The following is a 17,046-nucleotide window of genomic DNA, read 5'->3' as shown; positions in this document are numbered from 1 at the left end:
TGCCCTCCCACTAAAGGGTAGGCCTAGGTCCCTCCTGTGGTCCAGAGGGTCCACTAAACCCCTCTTGCTGCCCCTACATTAGCAGTGAGCATTACAAGCACCATATTTCAAAGGCACCAATTCTTTTTTAATTTCTTAGATGTAATTTTTATCTACTAAATATCCACCAGGTTTGTATTTACTTTTAATATATGAGGTTGTAGTATGTGATAGGGCATTCTTAAATCAATTTATTAGTAAGACTGTTCACATCTGCTTTTGAGCCTCCATTGCAGACTCTAGCCCATACGATGGGGAAGAATATGCTGCAGGCAGTGCTATTATTTTTTCTTTAAGTTAAAACATAACACTTTATGAGTCTGACTAGTCCTTGGGATGTGGATGGAGCCATATATTGCATCCAGCAAAGTATTGGATCTTTTTAAATGAATGGTATCTTCAATGTATCTGCATTGTGCATTTGGATAATGACAAGTGAATGAAAGGGAGTCTATCAGCAAAAAAAGACTCTTCAAATCTAGCTTAGACTCTTGGTGTACCCTAGCCTTGGCTCAGCAGTTCAGCACTCCTCTCCTGCGTATTTTATATCTATCTTCCCTCTTGTCTAGCACCTGAAAAGCCAGAGAGGGGAGGGAAGTTTAACTTTTTTTTGTTTTAAATTCTCACACCTGGCGCCGCCCCTTGCGAACCGCCGCCCTAGGCACCGGACCACACAGTATATCCAAAAAGGTTGTTTTAACCCCCAAAAAACACCATTGAGAGACTGCAAGTGGCTCTCACTGGGGTGCCTGCACACATCATTTAGTGAAGCACTTTGTGTTTATTGTTTCACTGACTAAACATCCGAGAATCTGTGATACTCGGCGAGTAGCTGAGCACCCTTGATGCTCGATCGACTACCGAGTAGTGCCGAGCATGCTCGCCCATTAATACTAAACACCTATTCTAGGTTTTAACAGTCATTTTATGCTGACAGACTGGCTACAAGGATGGTTTAAAATTAATATAGTCATTCATGACATGTCTATACTCTGAATGTAGAGATTTAAAGATTAAATAAAACAAAATTCTGTTTTAGCTCTCGGTGCTTGCCGACCGGACTGGAGAGAACTGGATGATACTCTGATGAAGAATTGTGTGCTGTACGTGGACACTAGAGAGGCCAGTCAGAAGGAGTCTGGGGATATTGTGTTATCCGGGGTAAGAGTCATTTGTTTTTTTGTTTGTTTTTCCCCAAACATTAGCCAATAGTGTCCAGTGAAGAAGAACACTTCCCAGGGGCATAACGATCGCGGTCACAGAGACCATAACCATGACCAGGCCCAGCATCTACAACAGATGGATGTGCGTTAGAGGACACATCGCTGAAGTGTATAGCGGCGCAGAGACCAGTTGGGTCCCTAGACTGCATGACACACTGCAGGCCGAACAGAGGCCGATAGCTGATGCTGGTGTGCCCGTGACTGGGAACGCATGGCAGTGACATCATGCTCCATAATGTGCAGTATATACACTGTGTACAGAATTATTAGGCAAATGAGTATGTTGATCACATGATAATTTTTATACATGTCGTCCTACTCCAAGCTGTATAAGCTGAGAGCCAACTACCAATTAGTAAATCAGGTGATGTGCATCTCTGTAATGAGGAGGGGTGCGGTGTAATGACATCAACACCCTATATAAGGTGTGCTTAATTATTAGGCAATTACCTTTCATTTGGCAAAATGGGTCAGAAGAGAAATTTGAGGGGCTCTGAAAAGTCCAAAACTGTGAGATGTCTTGCAGAGGGATGCAGCAATCTTGAAATTGCCAAACTTTTGAAGCGTGATCACCGAACAATCAAGCGTTTCATGGCAAATAGCCAACAGGGTCGCAAGAAGCGTGTTGGGCAAAAAAAGCGCAAAATGAATTGAGGAAAATCAAGCGTGGAGCTGCCAAGATGCCATTTGCCACCAGTTTGGCGATATTTCAGAGCTGCAACGTTACTGGAGTATCAAAAAGCACAAGGTGTGCCATACTCAGGGACATGGCCAAGGTAAGGAAGGCTGAAAAATGACCACCTTAGAACAAGAAACATAAGATAAAACGTCAAGACTGGGCCAAGAAATATCTTAAGACTGATTTTTCAAAGGTTTTTTGGACTGATGAAATGAGAGTGACTCTTGATGGGCCAGATGGATGGGCCAGAGGTTGGATCAGTAAAAGGCAGAGAGCTCCACTCCGCCTCAGACGCCAGCAAGGTGGAGGTGGGGTACTGGTATGGGCTGGGATCATCAAAGATGAACTTGTGGGACCTTTTAGGGTTGAGGATGGAGTGAAGCTCAACTCCCAGACCTACTGTCAGTTTCTGGAAGACAACTTCTTCAAGAAGTGGTACAGGAAGAAGTCGGTATCATTCAAGAAAAACATGATTTTTATGCAGGATAATGCTCCATCACATGCATCCAACTACTCCACAGCGTGGCTGGCCAGTAAAGGTCTAAAAGGTGAAAAAATAATGACATGGCCCCCTTGTTCACCTGATCTTAACCCCGTAGAGAACATGTGGTCCCTCATAAAATGTAAGATCTACAGGGAGGGAAAACAGTACACCTCTCGGAACAGTGTCTGGAGGCTGTGGTGGCTGCTGCACACAATGTTGATAGTAAACAGATCAAGGAACTGAGTGTCATCATAAAGAAAGGTGGCTATATTGGTTACTAATTTTTTGTGGTTTTGTTTTTGCATGTCAGAAATGTTTATTTCTAAATTTTGTGCAGTTATATTGGTTTACCTGGTGAAAGTAAACAAGTGAGATGGGAATATATTTGGTTTTTATTAAGTTGCCTAATAATTCTGCACAGTAATAGTTACCTGCACAAACAGATGTCCTCCTAAGATAGCCAAATCTAAAAAAAAAACCACTCCAACTTTCAAAAATATTAAGCTTTGATATTTATGAGTCTTTTGGGTTGATTGAGAGCATAGTTGTTGATCAATAATAAAAAAAATCCTCTAAAATACAACTTGCCTAATAATTGTGCACACGGTGTACAGTGTGATTCACTCGATATTTTACCCAGAAAATTGCTGTAACTTCTAAAAGAGATGATCTTTTGTACTGAAATTTGGACTGTACATACAATACATGTTCATGAAAAGCTGATGTTGTACAGCAGGTGTATAAAATGTCTATCGTTCTCATCCAAGCATGCACGCGCCATTCCATATTGTTGACTGTATTCTGCAGGACATGTGGGGTCATAGCCTGAATTTCTTGCTATATGTCCTCCCGGAGTGTCTGTAAAGAAGGGACGGAGCATTGCCCCCCCCTCCCCCCGGGGCATTTGCGGAGGCCCTCATGACACTTGATTGGTGGGGAGGTCAAGGTGTCATGAGGGGAGGGGGAGAGCGAGCCCGTTTTTAAAATAAAACAATGACCAGGGGGGAGGAGCGGCACATTTCCCGCTCTTGGGGACAGTAGTGACAGTCCCACCCGCCCTCCCTCATATTGTGGGGTATGTTTGTTATGTTCAGGGGGTGGGGTGCGGGGTTGTTTACGGGTCGTAGTGGCTGGGTGGCAGTTTTTATTGGTGGGTCCTTGAAGTTGGTTAAAATATTGGTTCGGGGAATCCATCTGGGTATGGATGCCCTCATTGGCAGAATGGCTGGTCACCTGGTGATTTTGTGGGGATTCCCGACGGGGTATGTCGGGGTCTCTGTGGGTGGTTTGGGTTAACAGAGGATTAACCCTTACCGTTTGGTGCTCCTGAGCCAGTGTGGGTAACGGCTGGGGGCAAGTTGGTGTTTATGGTTCGGTTGGTAGGAATCACCAGGGTATGTAGCTTCAAGGACCCTACCATATTGCAATGTTTTTATTTGTTATATATTTCTGTTTAATAATTGGCTGCTTTGGCCAAAATTATCCAAAGAAAAATTGGTGTCTGTGCAGTCATTTTAGATAAGAATTGGGAAAGGAGGGGTGGAGTATGGAAAGACCGGAGTCAACAATTCCAGGGTCATGTTCGTGGCTTTACATGGAGATACCAGAAGTCGCTGTTTCCCATCTTGAATTGTTTCCTCAGACATTTTCAGACATCCTCCATCATATTTATCCGGTAATTATCCTGTACGTTCCAGCCTCTTCACCAATGACAGAATGCTCGGTTTGGACGGTGGAGTTTAACCTCCAAACGTCTTTAGAAACTCACTTTGGTATCTCTTTAAGCACTCAGTTTTCCAATACGTTTTCTCCATGAAAACGTGCTCCTCCAAACTGTATCTGTACATTATTTGCAAATGAAGATTGAATTAATCAGGAGTAAAATGCAAGCACCACCGGTGCACAGCAATTCTATCTCATAGTGGAGATGACCGGTGGGGTAACATGTCGGCAAGACCACTCAGCGCAAAGATGTTTCTTGTCGCTGAGGTTCATTGCACTCTCACTTCTTATGAACCGAACCATGTACAGTCCAAATTTCAGAATGGTGAACCATCTCTCTTTTTTAAGTTACAGCAATTTTACTGGAAAATGACCAAGTAAATTGTGTCGCCAGGGGATAAGGGGATACCCAATACCGGGCCAAGGGGTTGCTTCTGGAAAGGGGATCACGGTGTCGTGACCCGGTCCGTGCTCCCTGGTTCCACAATAAAAAGGGGGGTTATGTTCGTGACGCCACCCGTGGAATGTGATCAGAGATGACCACCGCTGCTGCAGAACCTCCGGGGTGATGGAAGGCAGCTTGAGATGGGACGGCTCCCCACGGGTAGAGCCTTTTCCCCGGGGCAGTATGTTAGTCTATGGAGGGAGTGCAGGACACGAGCACAATAAACAGGCAGACTCACGGTTTTGCAGTTTCTTTGTCCTTTACTGATGATGGTATTCAGCAGAGTACTGTCCACGGAGTCTGTGAGGGGTTCAGGGTTTCTCCCACCCAGCCGGGCCGTTTTGGCTTCCTTGCCTGCACTGTGTGTCTGTGGCCCCGCTGCTGAGTGAACTATGCAGCTGGCTCTGCTCTGCTCTGCTCCTAGGTACCGACCTGACAGGCAACTCGAGTCCTTACTTGTATGTTCCTGAACTCTGCGTTTGTTGCTTGTGTCTGTGGTACAGATAGAGAATGTGGAATCCTCACTTCTCTGGTGTTCACTGTGCAGTATGTAACCTGCAGTCTCGGATCCAGCATCCGTTCTGTGTGCTCCACTGGGGATGAGCTCTGCAATGCTCTGTCTCCCAGGAATGTTCCTCTGTGTACGCTTTCTCCTTTCCTCAGACCCTCAGCTAGGCCTGGAATTGGTCAGTGGATCCTGAGGTGAGCTACAGCCAGCTTCCAACCTGCAGATCCTTCCTTCTCAGTGCTCTGCACTGAACTTCCAAACTGAAACTACTTCTGACCATTTCCTCCCTCCACCAGAATATACAGGGAAGCAGCTTGGTCTCCCCCTTCTGGCCAGGAGGTCTTGGTGTTGTGTGTGGGGAGTTAACCCTTTGTGTTGTTACTGTGGCAACCCTGGGGTGCCACATTCCCCCTTAGTGAAGAACAGTACTCCGGGACTGTGAAACAAACAAACAAGTTATCACAACAATTATATATATACAGAGTCTCAAAAGGAAAAAATACAAAAACCTTAAAGCTCAAAAAGAGTCCAAAATGTTCATAAATATATAAGTGTTCATACAGTATAGTCTCTGTAGGTACTGGGCTTTTGGTCTTAACGTTGCAATTAAATAAACATTTCAATCAACAAACACTTCTTAAAGGTGTCTCTACTCTGGTCGTAAGTGCAGTAGACCTCACGGCCCTCGGGCCACCAACAATGTGATCAAGTTGTAACTCTCCGTGCTGCCACCTTACACCACTCTTCTCTCACCTTTTCTGTACACTAAACTGTTACGGTTTTTCATATAAACATTATAACATATGTACATTTTATATGCAATTTCACATTAGTCTTTATATCTTGCTGGTATCTGACCCTGAGTACTACGCTGTGACCTGCGTACTGCTGGTGTACTGGGTGTACTTAGCATAATGGTGTGGGTGGAAGTGTACCTATTTGGTGTTTCTGGTACTTGTGAGGATGGGGAGCTGACTGTAGGACTGGCAAGCTCACTGGGACCAGGAATCTGTTCTTCCTCTACGGTTTCAACTTCCAGTTCTTCATGTCTTGGGACTTCTTGTGGTATGGATTCTGATGTTGGTTCCACCACTTGAGGGAAGGCGATCATTGGGACTACTACTGCTCCATAGTAATTTGGCCATGTTTTTGGGAAATCTCCTAAGACTGTATGGAATACATCTTCTTCCTTCTTGACAGGTTGTACCTGTATGGGTAAGGTGACTTCTGGTGTCTTCAGGGTTTCAGGACACGGTTTGAGTTGATCTCTTGACACGACAGCTGATGTCCTTCCTTCATCCTTACTGATTAGACACACTTTGGGATTATCCATACTGGATGGTAAGACTGTATATGGGGTGGTTTCCCACTGATTATCCAATTTGTTTGTGCGCCGTTTCCTCTTGAGAACTTGGTCACCAGGTTGCAATGGGGTTGCTAGAGCATGCTGGTTGAAGGTTCTCTCCTGTCTTCCCCTAGCTTGTTGGAGACTTTTCTCTACGCACTCTTGTACTTGGCGATACTGCTGCTGACGTAGGGTATCCCAATTGGATTCTTGAACTTCTGCATCTGGCTTCAGAATTCCCATATCTAGATCAATTGGCAGTTTACCGGGCCTTGCACGCATAAGGTAAGCGGGGGTGCAGTTTGTAGAACTCACCGGGACATGATTGTACAAGTCCACCAAGTCTGGCAATTTCTCTGGCCATTGATTTCTTTCTGACTCTGGTAAGGTCTTCAACAGGTCAATCACAATATGGTTCATCTTCTCACATAAGCCATTTGTTTGGGGATGGTATGCTGTTGTGCGGATCTTTTTACAGCCATACATGTTGCAGAATTCTTGGAAGATCTGTGATTCGAAAGCTGGACCTTGATCTGCAAGGACTTGTTCTGGGTAACCATGGGGTCTGCAAAAGTACGTCTGGAATGCTTTAGCTGCTGTTCTAGCTGTAAGGTCTTTCACGGGTACCACCACTAAGAAGCGTGAGTAATGGTCCACGATGGTTAAGGCATAGACATAGCCGGACCGGCTTGGTGACAACTTGACGTGGTCTAATGCGACTAGCTCGAGTGGTTGCTTGGTTACTATGGACTGGAGTGGAGCTCTCTGGTTCTGTTGATCCTTTCTTCTGAGGTTGCACGGTCCGCATTTTCTACACCAATCTTCAATTGATTTTCTCATGCCAACCCAGTAGAATCTTTCTCTTAAGAGCACTTCCAACTTTTTCCAACCAAAATGACCAGCACCGTCGTGGTAAGCTTCCAGAACCATCTTGACGTCTCTTGGGCACGATGATCTGCCAGACCAACTCATGTGTTTTTGGATTGGTGTGCCTTCTACAGAGCTTCCCTTGGTACAGGAACAATTTACCTCTCTCTTTCCAGAGATGTTGTGTCTCAGCTGGGGCATTCTGATTAGGGTATGCACCTTGTTGTGTAAGCAGTTCTTTCACTAGCTTCACAGCTGGATCACTGTCTTGTGTTTCAGCCCATCCGTGGTGTGCTAATGGGTTGAGAGTTGCCTGCTGTTGTTTTTGGTAGACACTTGGTTGATACTGTCCCACCTTAGGACGGTGAAAGGCCGGCAGCTCAATTTCTTCCAGTCCCTCCGGTTCCTCTTCCACGTTCCCCGAGTGTGGCATCCGGGATAAGGCATCTGCATTCCCATTCTTGTGGCCTGCCCTGTACTTGATGACAAAGTTGTAGTTTGACAGTCGGGCTATCCATCGCTGTTCCAGCGCACCTAATTTTGCAGAGTCCAGGTGGGTCAACGGATTGTTGTCAGTAAAGATGGTAAATTCTGCAGCTGCCAGGTAGTGTTTGAAACGCTCTGTTACAGCCCAAACTACTGCCAGTAGTTCTAACTTGAAGGAGCTGTAATTCTCTGGGTTTCTTTCTGTAGGCCGGAGCTTCCTGCTTGCAAAGGCAATAACTTTCTCCTTGCTTTCCTGTTTTTGAGACAATACTGCTCCCAGTCCTACGTTGCTGGCATCCGTGTACAAAATGAAGGGTTGATGGTAATCTGGATATGCCAGGATCTCTTCTCCTGTCAGTGCCCACTTCAACTTCTTAAAGGACTCTTCTCTCTCATCACTCCACTGGAAAGGAGGATTTCGGGCTGCAGACTTCTTTGACTGTCCTACCAGGATGTCTTGTAGGGGAGCTGCTAGCTTCGTGAACCCTTTTATAAATCTTCTATAGTAGCCTACCAGTCCCAGGAATTGCCTCACCTCTTTCACGCTGGTGGGTCTCGGCCAATCTCTTATCACGGTAACTTTTTCAGGATCTGGTGCTACCCCTTCTGAGCTCACGACATGTCCCAGGTACTGTACCCTTGGCTTTAGAAGGTGACACTTGGGTGGCTTGATTTTCATGCCGTATCCAGATAAGGCTTCAAACACTTCTGCCAGGTCTTGTAGATGCTGTTCATAGGTCTTGGAGTAGACTATGACGTCATCCAGGTACAGGAGGACAGTTTCAAAGTTCTTATGTCCTAGGCAGCACTCCATCAGTCGCTGGAAGGTTCCAGGTGCGTTGCAGAGTCCAAACGGCATACAATTGAACTCACAGAGGCCCATCGGCGTGGTGAACGCTGTCTTCTCCTTGTCAGCCTCTGCCACAGGAACTTGCCAATACCCACTAGTCAGATCTAGGGTGGAAAAGTAAGTAGCGGATTTTAATGCAGCCAATGACTCTTCTATCCTAGGTAATGGGTATGCATCCTTGTGTGTAATGCGGTTGATCCCTCTGTAGTCTACGCACATCCTCATGGTCCCATCTTTTTTCTTAACTAGCACTAGTGGGGCTGCCCAGGGGCTACAACTGTCTCTTATTACCCCTGCTTCTTTCATTTCTTTGAGCATGTCTTTGGCGCATTGGTAGTGAGCCGGTGGTACTGGTCTATACCTCTCCTTTATGGGTGGATGGTTACCTGTGGGTATAGTGTGCTCTACCCCTTTGATCTGCCCAAAGTCTAATGGGTGTTTGCTGAATATTTGTTCATATTCATTCACTACCCTGTATACTCCATGCTTTTGATGGGAGGGTGTAGAATCGGTGCCTACATGTAGCTTTTGGCACCAATCCTCCAGCTTTCCCTCTGAGCCATTGTCTTCCGCCTGACTTGACGGCTTCAAGGGCTCAACGGTGGTGATGGCGTTGTTATCAACCGTATATAGCTTAGCCATGGTAGCATACTTTGGTAGGGTGACCTCATCTTCCCCACAATTTAGAAGGCGTATTGGCACTCTTCCCCTGTGTACCTCAACTATTCCTCTGGCCGTCAATACAGTGGGCCTACTGTCTGAGTACACAGGTTCTACCAGGGCCTGATAGTCTCGCCCTCTGATGCCTATTGCAGCTCTACACCAGACCAGCATTTCTGTTTTGGGAGGAATTACAATAGGTATTGGGTCACTTACCCTTGCACTGCCAATTTCACCTCCTGACATTTCTACCTGCTGCTTCAGCATCAAGGCTTTAATTTCCTTCTGCAGGAGTCTCTGTTGCCCAGGTTTGGCAGTCTCGACGATCTGCTGCAAGACAGTAATTACCTCTGCAAAACAATTTTCAATTACATTCATTCCTAGCAGCATAGTTGGCTCACGTTCTCGTCGGTCAACATCAACAATGATAATACCCTGATTCTGCAATTCTACTCTCCCAATCTTAATGGTCATTTCTCTGAAACCAACCTGTGGTACTAATTCACCATTGCTAGCCCATATATTCAATGCAACATTAGATGGACCACTGCTAACGTCTGAATCAGCCCAGTACCTCTTATAAAGGACATGCGGAATTGATGATATTTGGGAACCAGTGTCCAGCAAGGCGTTGAGCGGAATGCCATCCAGCACGATGGGGATGACTGGACGTCCCCCCACATACTTGTCGTGCCAGGGTGAAGGACCTTGAGAGTTCATTCCTGAGGAGCGGCCCGCCTCCCCAGGGGATCCCCATTTAAAGCACATTCACGGGCAAAGTGACCTGGCTCATTGCAACGGCGGCAAATGGGCTGTCCATCCGGCTGGTAGCGGTCGCTGGGTCGTCCTCTCGTCGCTTGGTATCTCCTAGGCCTCATCCATGGGACATCCTCCTTGCTGGTCGCCAGCTCAATCTTGGGTGCAGACTTGGATCCACGCAGCTCCTGGACGATTCTAGCCATGGAAGCAACAGTGTCTGTAAGGGCTTCAAGCTTTTGATGTAGAGCCTCATTAGTGATCGGCTCCAGGTGGTTAGCAACAGCCGCTGACATGGCCGATGTCACCGGCATTACTGGCTGCTGGGGTGCCACTGTAAGGTGTTGAACAGAGTCTATATCCTGCGGCTCCTCCACCTGCTGGAGGCGGATGGCTCTATCCTTTAGCTGGGCAAATGTTAGTCCTGGATCCTGGATCACCATCATGCTCAGTTGTCCCCGGTGGGAAGGGGATGAGAGTCCATCCAGGAATTGGTCTATCAGCAGCTTATCTGCTCCAGGGGCTAAGGCAGGTTCTGCTAATTTAAGTGCTCTGAGCGCCTCCTGTAAGTTTAAGGCAAAGTCTCTTGCGCTCTCTCTAGGTTTTTGCTTGCATCCAAAGAACCTCATTTTAGCCCGGCTGCCAGCAGTGGATTCAAAAGCTGCTTTTAGTCCAGCTATTATATGCTCTACAGTGTCCTTTGCATCGTCCGGCCAGGATGTAGCCTCCCGCTGGGCATTGCCAGTTAACTGTCCCATAAGCATACCAACACGCTGGGCTTCTGTCAGGGGGTACATGCTGTAGTAGATTTTTAGCTTTCCGATAAAGTCATTAAGTGTGTTGGGCTCACCTGAGTACTGCGGCAGCCACACTGCACCCGGGGTGTACGGCATCAGGAACGGCATGATAGGTGCCGCTGCACCGCCGGGTACAACAGCGTCTCCCTGCTGCGACATCTTTGCGCCCCCTTAGTTAATTTCACCAGTCTTCTTGACAGCAAGCCTGGGACACTTTTCTGCGTTTCCGTTCGGGTCGCAGCACCTCCTCTGCAAGCGGTAGGCGGAGTCTTAGTTTAGGCGCGATGTTTTCCCGCGCATAGCAGGTAATGGCGTGATTAAAGATGGCGCCTGGAAAATTTTACCAATGATGTTTTTGGATTTTTCCAGGTATCTTTGCAAAGTTTAAAGTCCGTTCTTTGTTGCAACAATTCACAGTGCAAGTCTTTTATGCGATGCAATAAGTCTTTACAGGCACACGTCACCCGGGTTGCAGCCGGGTCCAGTCCGCATCCTGTTCGTGACGCCAAAGTTGTGTCGCCAGGGGTTAAGGGGATACCCAGAACCGGGCCAAGGGGTTGCTTCTGGAAAGGGGATCACGGTGTCGTGACCCGGTCCGTGCTCCCTGGTTCCACAATAAAAAGGGGGGTTATGTTCGTGACGCCACCCGTGGAATGTGATCAGAGATGACCACCGCTGCTGCAGAACCTCCGGGGTGATGGAAGGCAGCTTGAGATGGGACGGCTCCCCACGGGTAGAGCCTTTTCCCCGGGGCAGTATGTTAGTCTATGGAGGGAGTGCAGGACACGAGCACAATAAACAGGCAGACTCACGGTTTTGCAGTTTCTTTGTCCTTTACTGATGATGGTATTCAGCAGAGTACTGTCCACGGAGTCTGTGAGGGGTTCAGGGTTTCTCCCACCCAGCCGGGCCGTTTTGGCTTCCTTGCCTGCACTGTGTGTCTGTGGCCCCGCTGCTGAGTGAACTATGCAGCTGGCTCTGCTCTGCTCTGCTCCTAGGTACCGACCTGACAGGCAACTCGAGTCCTTACTTGTATGTTCCTGAACTCTGCGTTTGTTGCTTGTGTCTGTGGTACAGATAGAGAATGTGGAATCCTCACTTCTCTGGTGTTCACTGTGCAGTATGTAACCTGCAGTCTCGGATCCAGCATCCGTTCTGTGTGCTCCACTGGGGATGAGCTCTGCAATGCTCTGTCTCCCAGGAATGTTCCTCTGTGTACGCTTTCTCCTTTCCTCAGACCCTCAGCTAGGCCTGGAATTGGTCAGTGGATCCTGAGGTGAGCTACAGCCAGCTTCCAACCTGCAGATCCTTCCTTCTCAGTGCTCTGCACTGAACTTCCAAACCGAAACTACTCCTGACCATTTCCTCCTTCCACCAGAATATACAGGGAAGCAGCTTGGTCTCCCCCTTCTGGCCAGGAGGTCTTGGTGTTGTGTGTGGGGAGTTAACCCTTTGTGTTGTTACTGTGGCAACCCTGGGGTGCCACAAAATCACCCTGTATTTTACAGTGTGTGTATATAGAGTATACTATATATAACAAAAGTGAGTGCACCCCTCACATCTGAGACCTTATAACACTAATGAGTCACATTACACTGGGGAGGGAAAATGGCAAATTGGGCACAATTTGGCTATTTTCACTCATGGGGTGTACTCACTTTTGTTGCCAGCAGTTTAGATATTAATGGTTGTGTGTTGAGTTATTTAGACACCAAATTTACTCTGTTATACAAGCTGCACACTGACACTGTACATTGTATCACAGGGTCAGATCTTCAGTGCTGTCCCATGAAAAGATATAAATGTGAGGGGTGTACTTTTTTTGTGATATACCGTGCACACATATATATGAATTTTTTTTTCCCCATTGGACTTATTAGTCTTCTAAGATGACTTGAACCTGACATCGCTTGTACAATTTTAATAAGAAGGAGCTTTTAAAATAAACCACCGATATTATGGAGCTCTTGAAGAACCACTGTATATTATGAGGTTGTGTACAATTCTAAATCCATTTCCGGACGCCGAACATACAGCTTTGATTACTGACACACCGGTATTTTATCTGTGATTATATGTGCTTGTATATATATGTATGCTATTTTCCTGTCTCACTACCCTCCCCTGATGAAGCTCTTGTGAGCGACACGCGTCGGGCGGTGTTCTATTTTTTGACACTTTCATATGGCTTTTCACCTTGCCCTTATTTAGGTATTACTCTCCTCGGACCTCTTTCTGGGTTATCATTCCCTTGCTGGTATGTGTATATTCCATTGTTCTGCTCAGACCCAGCCTTTTGGGTCCTATATGGTTGTACGGTGCTAGGCCTTGTTTTTATGCCCTATTCTTGCCCTGGTGACCGGCTCTGTGATTTATATTGCACTGATACCACATTATTTGGTTTCCTACAGGCGGCTGGTTTTACTCAGGTTGGCATTTCTGGGCTTTGTACTAACACATTTTGCTGCAGTCAGCTCTGTGGATAGTTTCTTGTTATTACTGTGCTTATTTTGCTCTGTTCCAGCATTGATTTTTCAGGTCGTGGAGCTAGTGTCATGTTTTTAAATGTTTTTAAAATTTTGCACTGAATGATTCATTAATAAAATTCTTGTCATATTTGTATATTATTCAGTGAGCTGAGTGCTTTTTGCCTACCTCTTTTTTCTCCGCTTACAATTCTAAATCCATTCACAATGACGCTAACAATATCAGTATGCCTGAGTTGTCAGCAGAAGCCAGAGCGGCTCTGTAACAGCCTCTGACCTTGGCCAAGCTAGAGGTCAATCTACAAACTATCCCCAGTGAAAACAATGGAATTAGATGACTGACCTAGAGACTTTAACAAATAATATGCTGGGGTTTTATTACCAAAGTCAGGTCTGATTGCATTGGGGAAGTGCACATGCCAGGGTTGGCCCTATGTCTCCCTTGCTCTGGGATACTTGTTGAGATCTGAGTGAATAGATTTTAAATGCAGTAATAAGGAGGAACGTATTTACCTGTATTCTGGTGTGAATAATAAATAAAAAAAACTATGTGTGGTCCCCCCTATTTTTTATAAGTGCAGGTAAAGCAGACAGCTGGGGCCTTCATACTTAGTTGTCTGCTTTAACTTGGCTGGCTATCAAAAATAGAGGGCACGTTACAATGTTTTTTAAAATTTATTTATTTAAATAATTAAAAAAAAACGTTGTGGGGTCCCTCTATTTTTGATAAACAGCAATAGTAAAGCAGACAACTGGGGACAGGTATTATCAGGCTGGAAAGGCCCATGGTTATTTGGCCCTTCCCAGCCTAAACATAGCAACCACCAGTTGCCCCACAAGTGGGGCATCCATTAGGTGCAGTGGCAATCAGGGTAATACTTTTGGGGTTGATAGGGGCTGTAAATTGACACTTGTCATCAAGCCCAGGGGTTAGTAATGTGGAGGTGTCTACCAGACACCTCCATTACTAACCCGATAAGTAGACCGTTAAAAAAACACAGCTACAGAAAAAATTGTTCATATGAATAAAGACTCCGCCATACTCCCTCATTCACCAATTTATTCATTTTTAAAAAAAATTGAGTTTTAGATGTAATCCAACTGGGGAATAATGATTCCTCCACATGCTCTCGTTCACTAATTTATTAATTTAAAATAAATCCTTGAAGTTCTGACATAACACAATTGGATTATGTCACATGACGCCCATCAAATCCTATGGAGCTTCGTTCTGAGAACAAAGCTCCGTAGGATTCGATGGGCGTTGTGGGACATTACACCATTGGATTACATATGAACTTTGAGGATTTATTTTAAATTAATAAATTGGTGAACAAGGGAGTGTAGGGGAGTCATTATACCCCAATTGGATTCCATCGAAAATTTGAGGATTTTTTTCTAATGTGGGGGAGTCTTTACTCAAACAAACTATTTTTTCCAGTGTTTGTGTTTTTTTTTTTTTAACTTTACATTTACCGGGTTAGTAACGAGGGTGTCTGACAGATGCCTCTCCATTACTAACTCCTGGGCATATTGCTAGCTGTCAACTCACAACTGACATCAACCCCAAAAATATTAGCCGATTATTGGCACAATCTATTGGATGCCCGACTTCTGGGGCAGCTGCAAGCTGCTAATTTTAGGCTGGGAAGGGCCAAATAACAATGGGCTTTCTCAGCTTAATAATACCAGCCCCTAGCTGTCTGCTTTACCTTGGCTGGTTATCAAAATCATTTGTTTGCAGGGCAATTGCCTCCATTTTGCTTCCCTTTGCATGGGGCTCCTCAGAGATCGCTGATGCTCCCAGCGGTTGGACCCCCATCAATTGGGAAGTTATCCCTTATCCATTGGATAGGTGATAACTTGAAAAGAAAACTTAGTACAACTGCTTAAAGTCTTCACAACTGTTCAATTAAAGTTAAATTAAAATATAGATCATAGTTATATTTAACTATTGTTCTTGGTAGAACAAAGCAACTTTGTATTTAATATTCCATAGCTTGTAATTAACATGAACATTTATGATTTACATCTCCACGGTAATCAGTTTGGTTGTCTGACAGGAGCTAATTATGGTATATTAGGTGGTAGAATGCAATCGCTAATAAGCCCAGAAGAAAAATTACAGCATGTCCAAAGCAGATGTGCAATCTGAGTAGCTACACTCAGCTGTCTACAGCGGTCCTATAGGTAATGAGTGGAGCAGGGGTGCGCATGCGCGGCAATACCAAATCTCTGATGGGGCATTTCAGAGCCTCACTCTTGGGATCAGTGACGATCCCAGCGGTCAAACCTCCACCGATTCACATAATATTACTTATCCTGTCGATTGATAACTTAATACTTTTGCTATAACCATTTAAAGGCTCCGAGCTCAGACATTGCCACAGACAAAATGATTCTTAGTTGTTCTTTTTTTAGGCTGATGTTTAAGAGGCAGAAGTGGAAAACGTAAATATATTTTGATTGTTTTTTTTTTTTTTTTTTTAATTTTTCATTTAGGCCTCTATTTTTGGAGAAATTGGTGAAATACTCAAAGGAACAAAACCCGCTCTTCCAAATAAAACAACTGTTTTTAAGTCAGTAGGTAAGAAACCTATTGAATATATATCTGGTACGAGTCAAAAATGCCTGAGTGTACATTTAAGATGCAAAAATTTAAGAAATTGCAAAAAAACAAATTCATGAAAAAGGTGTCATGGTGTAATTAATTCAGGTTATTATAGTGTCTACAGAATTTTAGTTATTAACCAGCTTTGACTCTACTAAATGTTGTATCTTCAATGTTAAGAAGAGTGTGTGTGTGTGTGTGTGTGTGTGTGTGTGTGTGTATACGTGTGTCTTCAAATATATCATATAAATATATACATATCCTTTTTTTTATTTTATTTACAATTTTACAATATTTATTAGTCTCACTAGTGCACATGCTTGCGGTATCGGGGACCGGAAGTGGGCGTGACCGGCTTAGTTGGTGGGGGTGGTCCGGTGTTTCCTTCTGCATGCTCTACCTGGTTAGTTAGTGCCCTTTGGCTGATTGTTTTCCGCTGACTAAGCTCGATTGCCGACACGCCCTCACCGACTTACTTCGTTCCCGGTCAACACTGCAACTAAGCGTGCCCAAATAAGCAGGTGGTCAACCGCAGTGCTCGGTAGACGCCAGGCAGTGCGCACTAAACCTGTCACGCCTACTCACTAAGCAGGCCACCATGCCCACTCATTATCGACGACCGAAGCGACGAACTCAACAAGCGGTGTACTGCAAGCAAGCAACAGCGACAAGTGACAGATACGACATCCAATTATAATTGGACCAGGTCTGCAATATAGCTCGCCGAATGATTTGCTGGGCCATGCCCACCAACTAGGCCGATCATGCCTACAATCATCCGGTCCCCTATCCTACAAGCACTGGCAGACACAGATGGAAAAGAGCCCCTGTGCAGAAAAAGTATGTGGGCCCTTTTCAGTCCAATAACTCAGCAAAATGCTCAATCCCACCTTTTTTGGAGGTAGAAATGAGCTCACCAATCTCTTGGGCTCCTATGCAGTTGCACATGCTGCACCAATGATATGTCCGCCCTGACTACAAGTATGCCCACTAGTTGACTTGAACCTGAGATATTGCCATATATTGTAAAATTATTCTTCTCCCATGAAGACCCGCCGTAAGAATCCTACCAGCGCCCTATTTCCAGC

General features: G+C 45.3%; 1 protein-coding gene across 3 annotated transcripts in view; it reads left to right on the top strand.

Annotated features, from left to right (window-relative positions):
• Positions 1-17,046, top strand: part of CRYM (crystallin mu) — an 82,319-nt gene that overhangs the window by 45,554 nt on the left and 19,719 nt on the right. For all 3 annotated transcript variants that reach the window (XM_075319163.1, XM_075319162.1, XM_075319164.1), the window contains 2 exons: positions 1,079-1,200; positions 15,850-15,934. In XM_075319163.1, the coding sequence (XP_075175278.1) occupies positions 1,079-1,200; positions 15,850-15,934 (207 nt within the window). The remainder of the gene's footprint in view (positions 1-1,078; positions 1,201-15,849; positions 15,935-17,046) is intronic.

The sequence above is a fragment of the Anomaloglossus baeobatrachus genome, chromosome 7, assembly GCF_048569485.1.
Source record: "Anomaloglossus baeobatrachus isolate aAnoBae1 chromosome 7, aAnoBae1.hap1, whole genome shotgun sequence".
Classification (NCBI taxonomy): domain Eukaryota; kingdom Metazoa; phylum Chordata; class Amphibia; order Anura; family Aromobatidae; genus Anomaloglossus; species Anomaloglossus baeobatrachus.
This window is presented reverse-complemented; position numbering and strand designations above follow the sequence as displayed.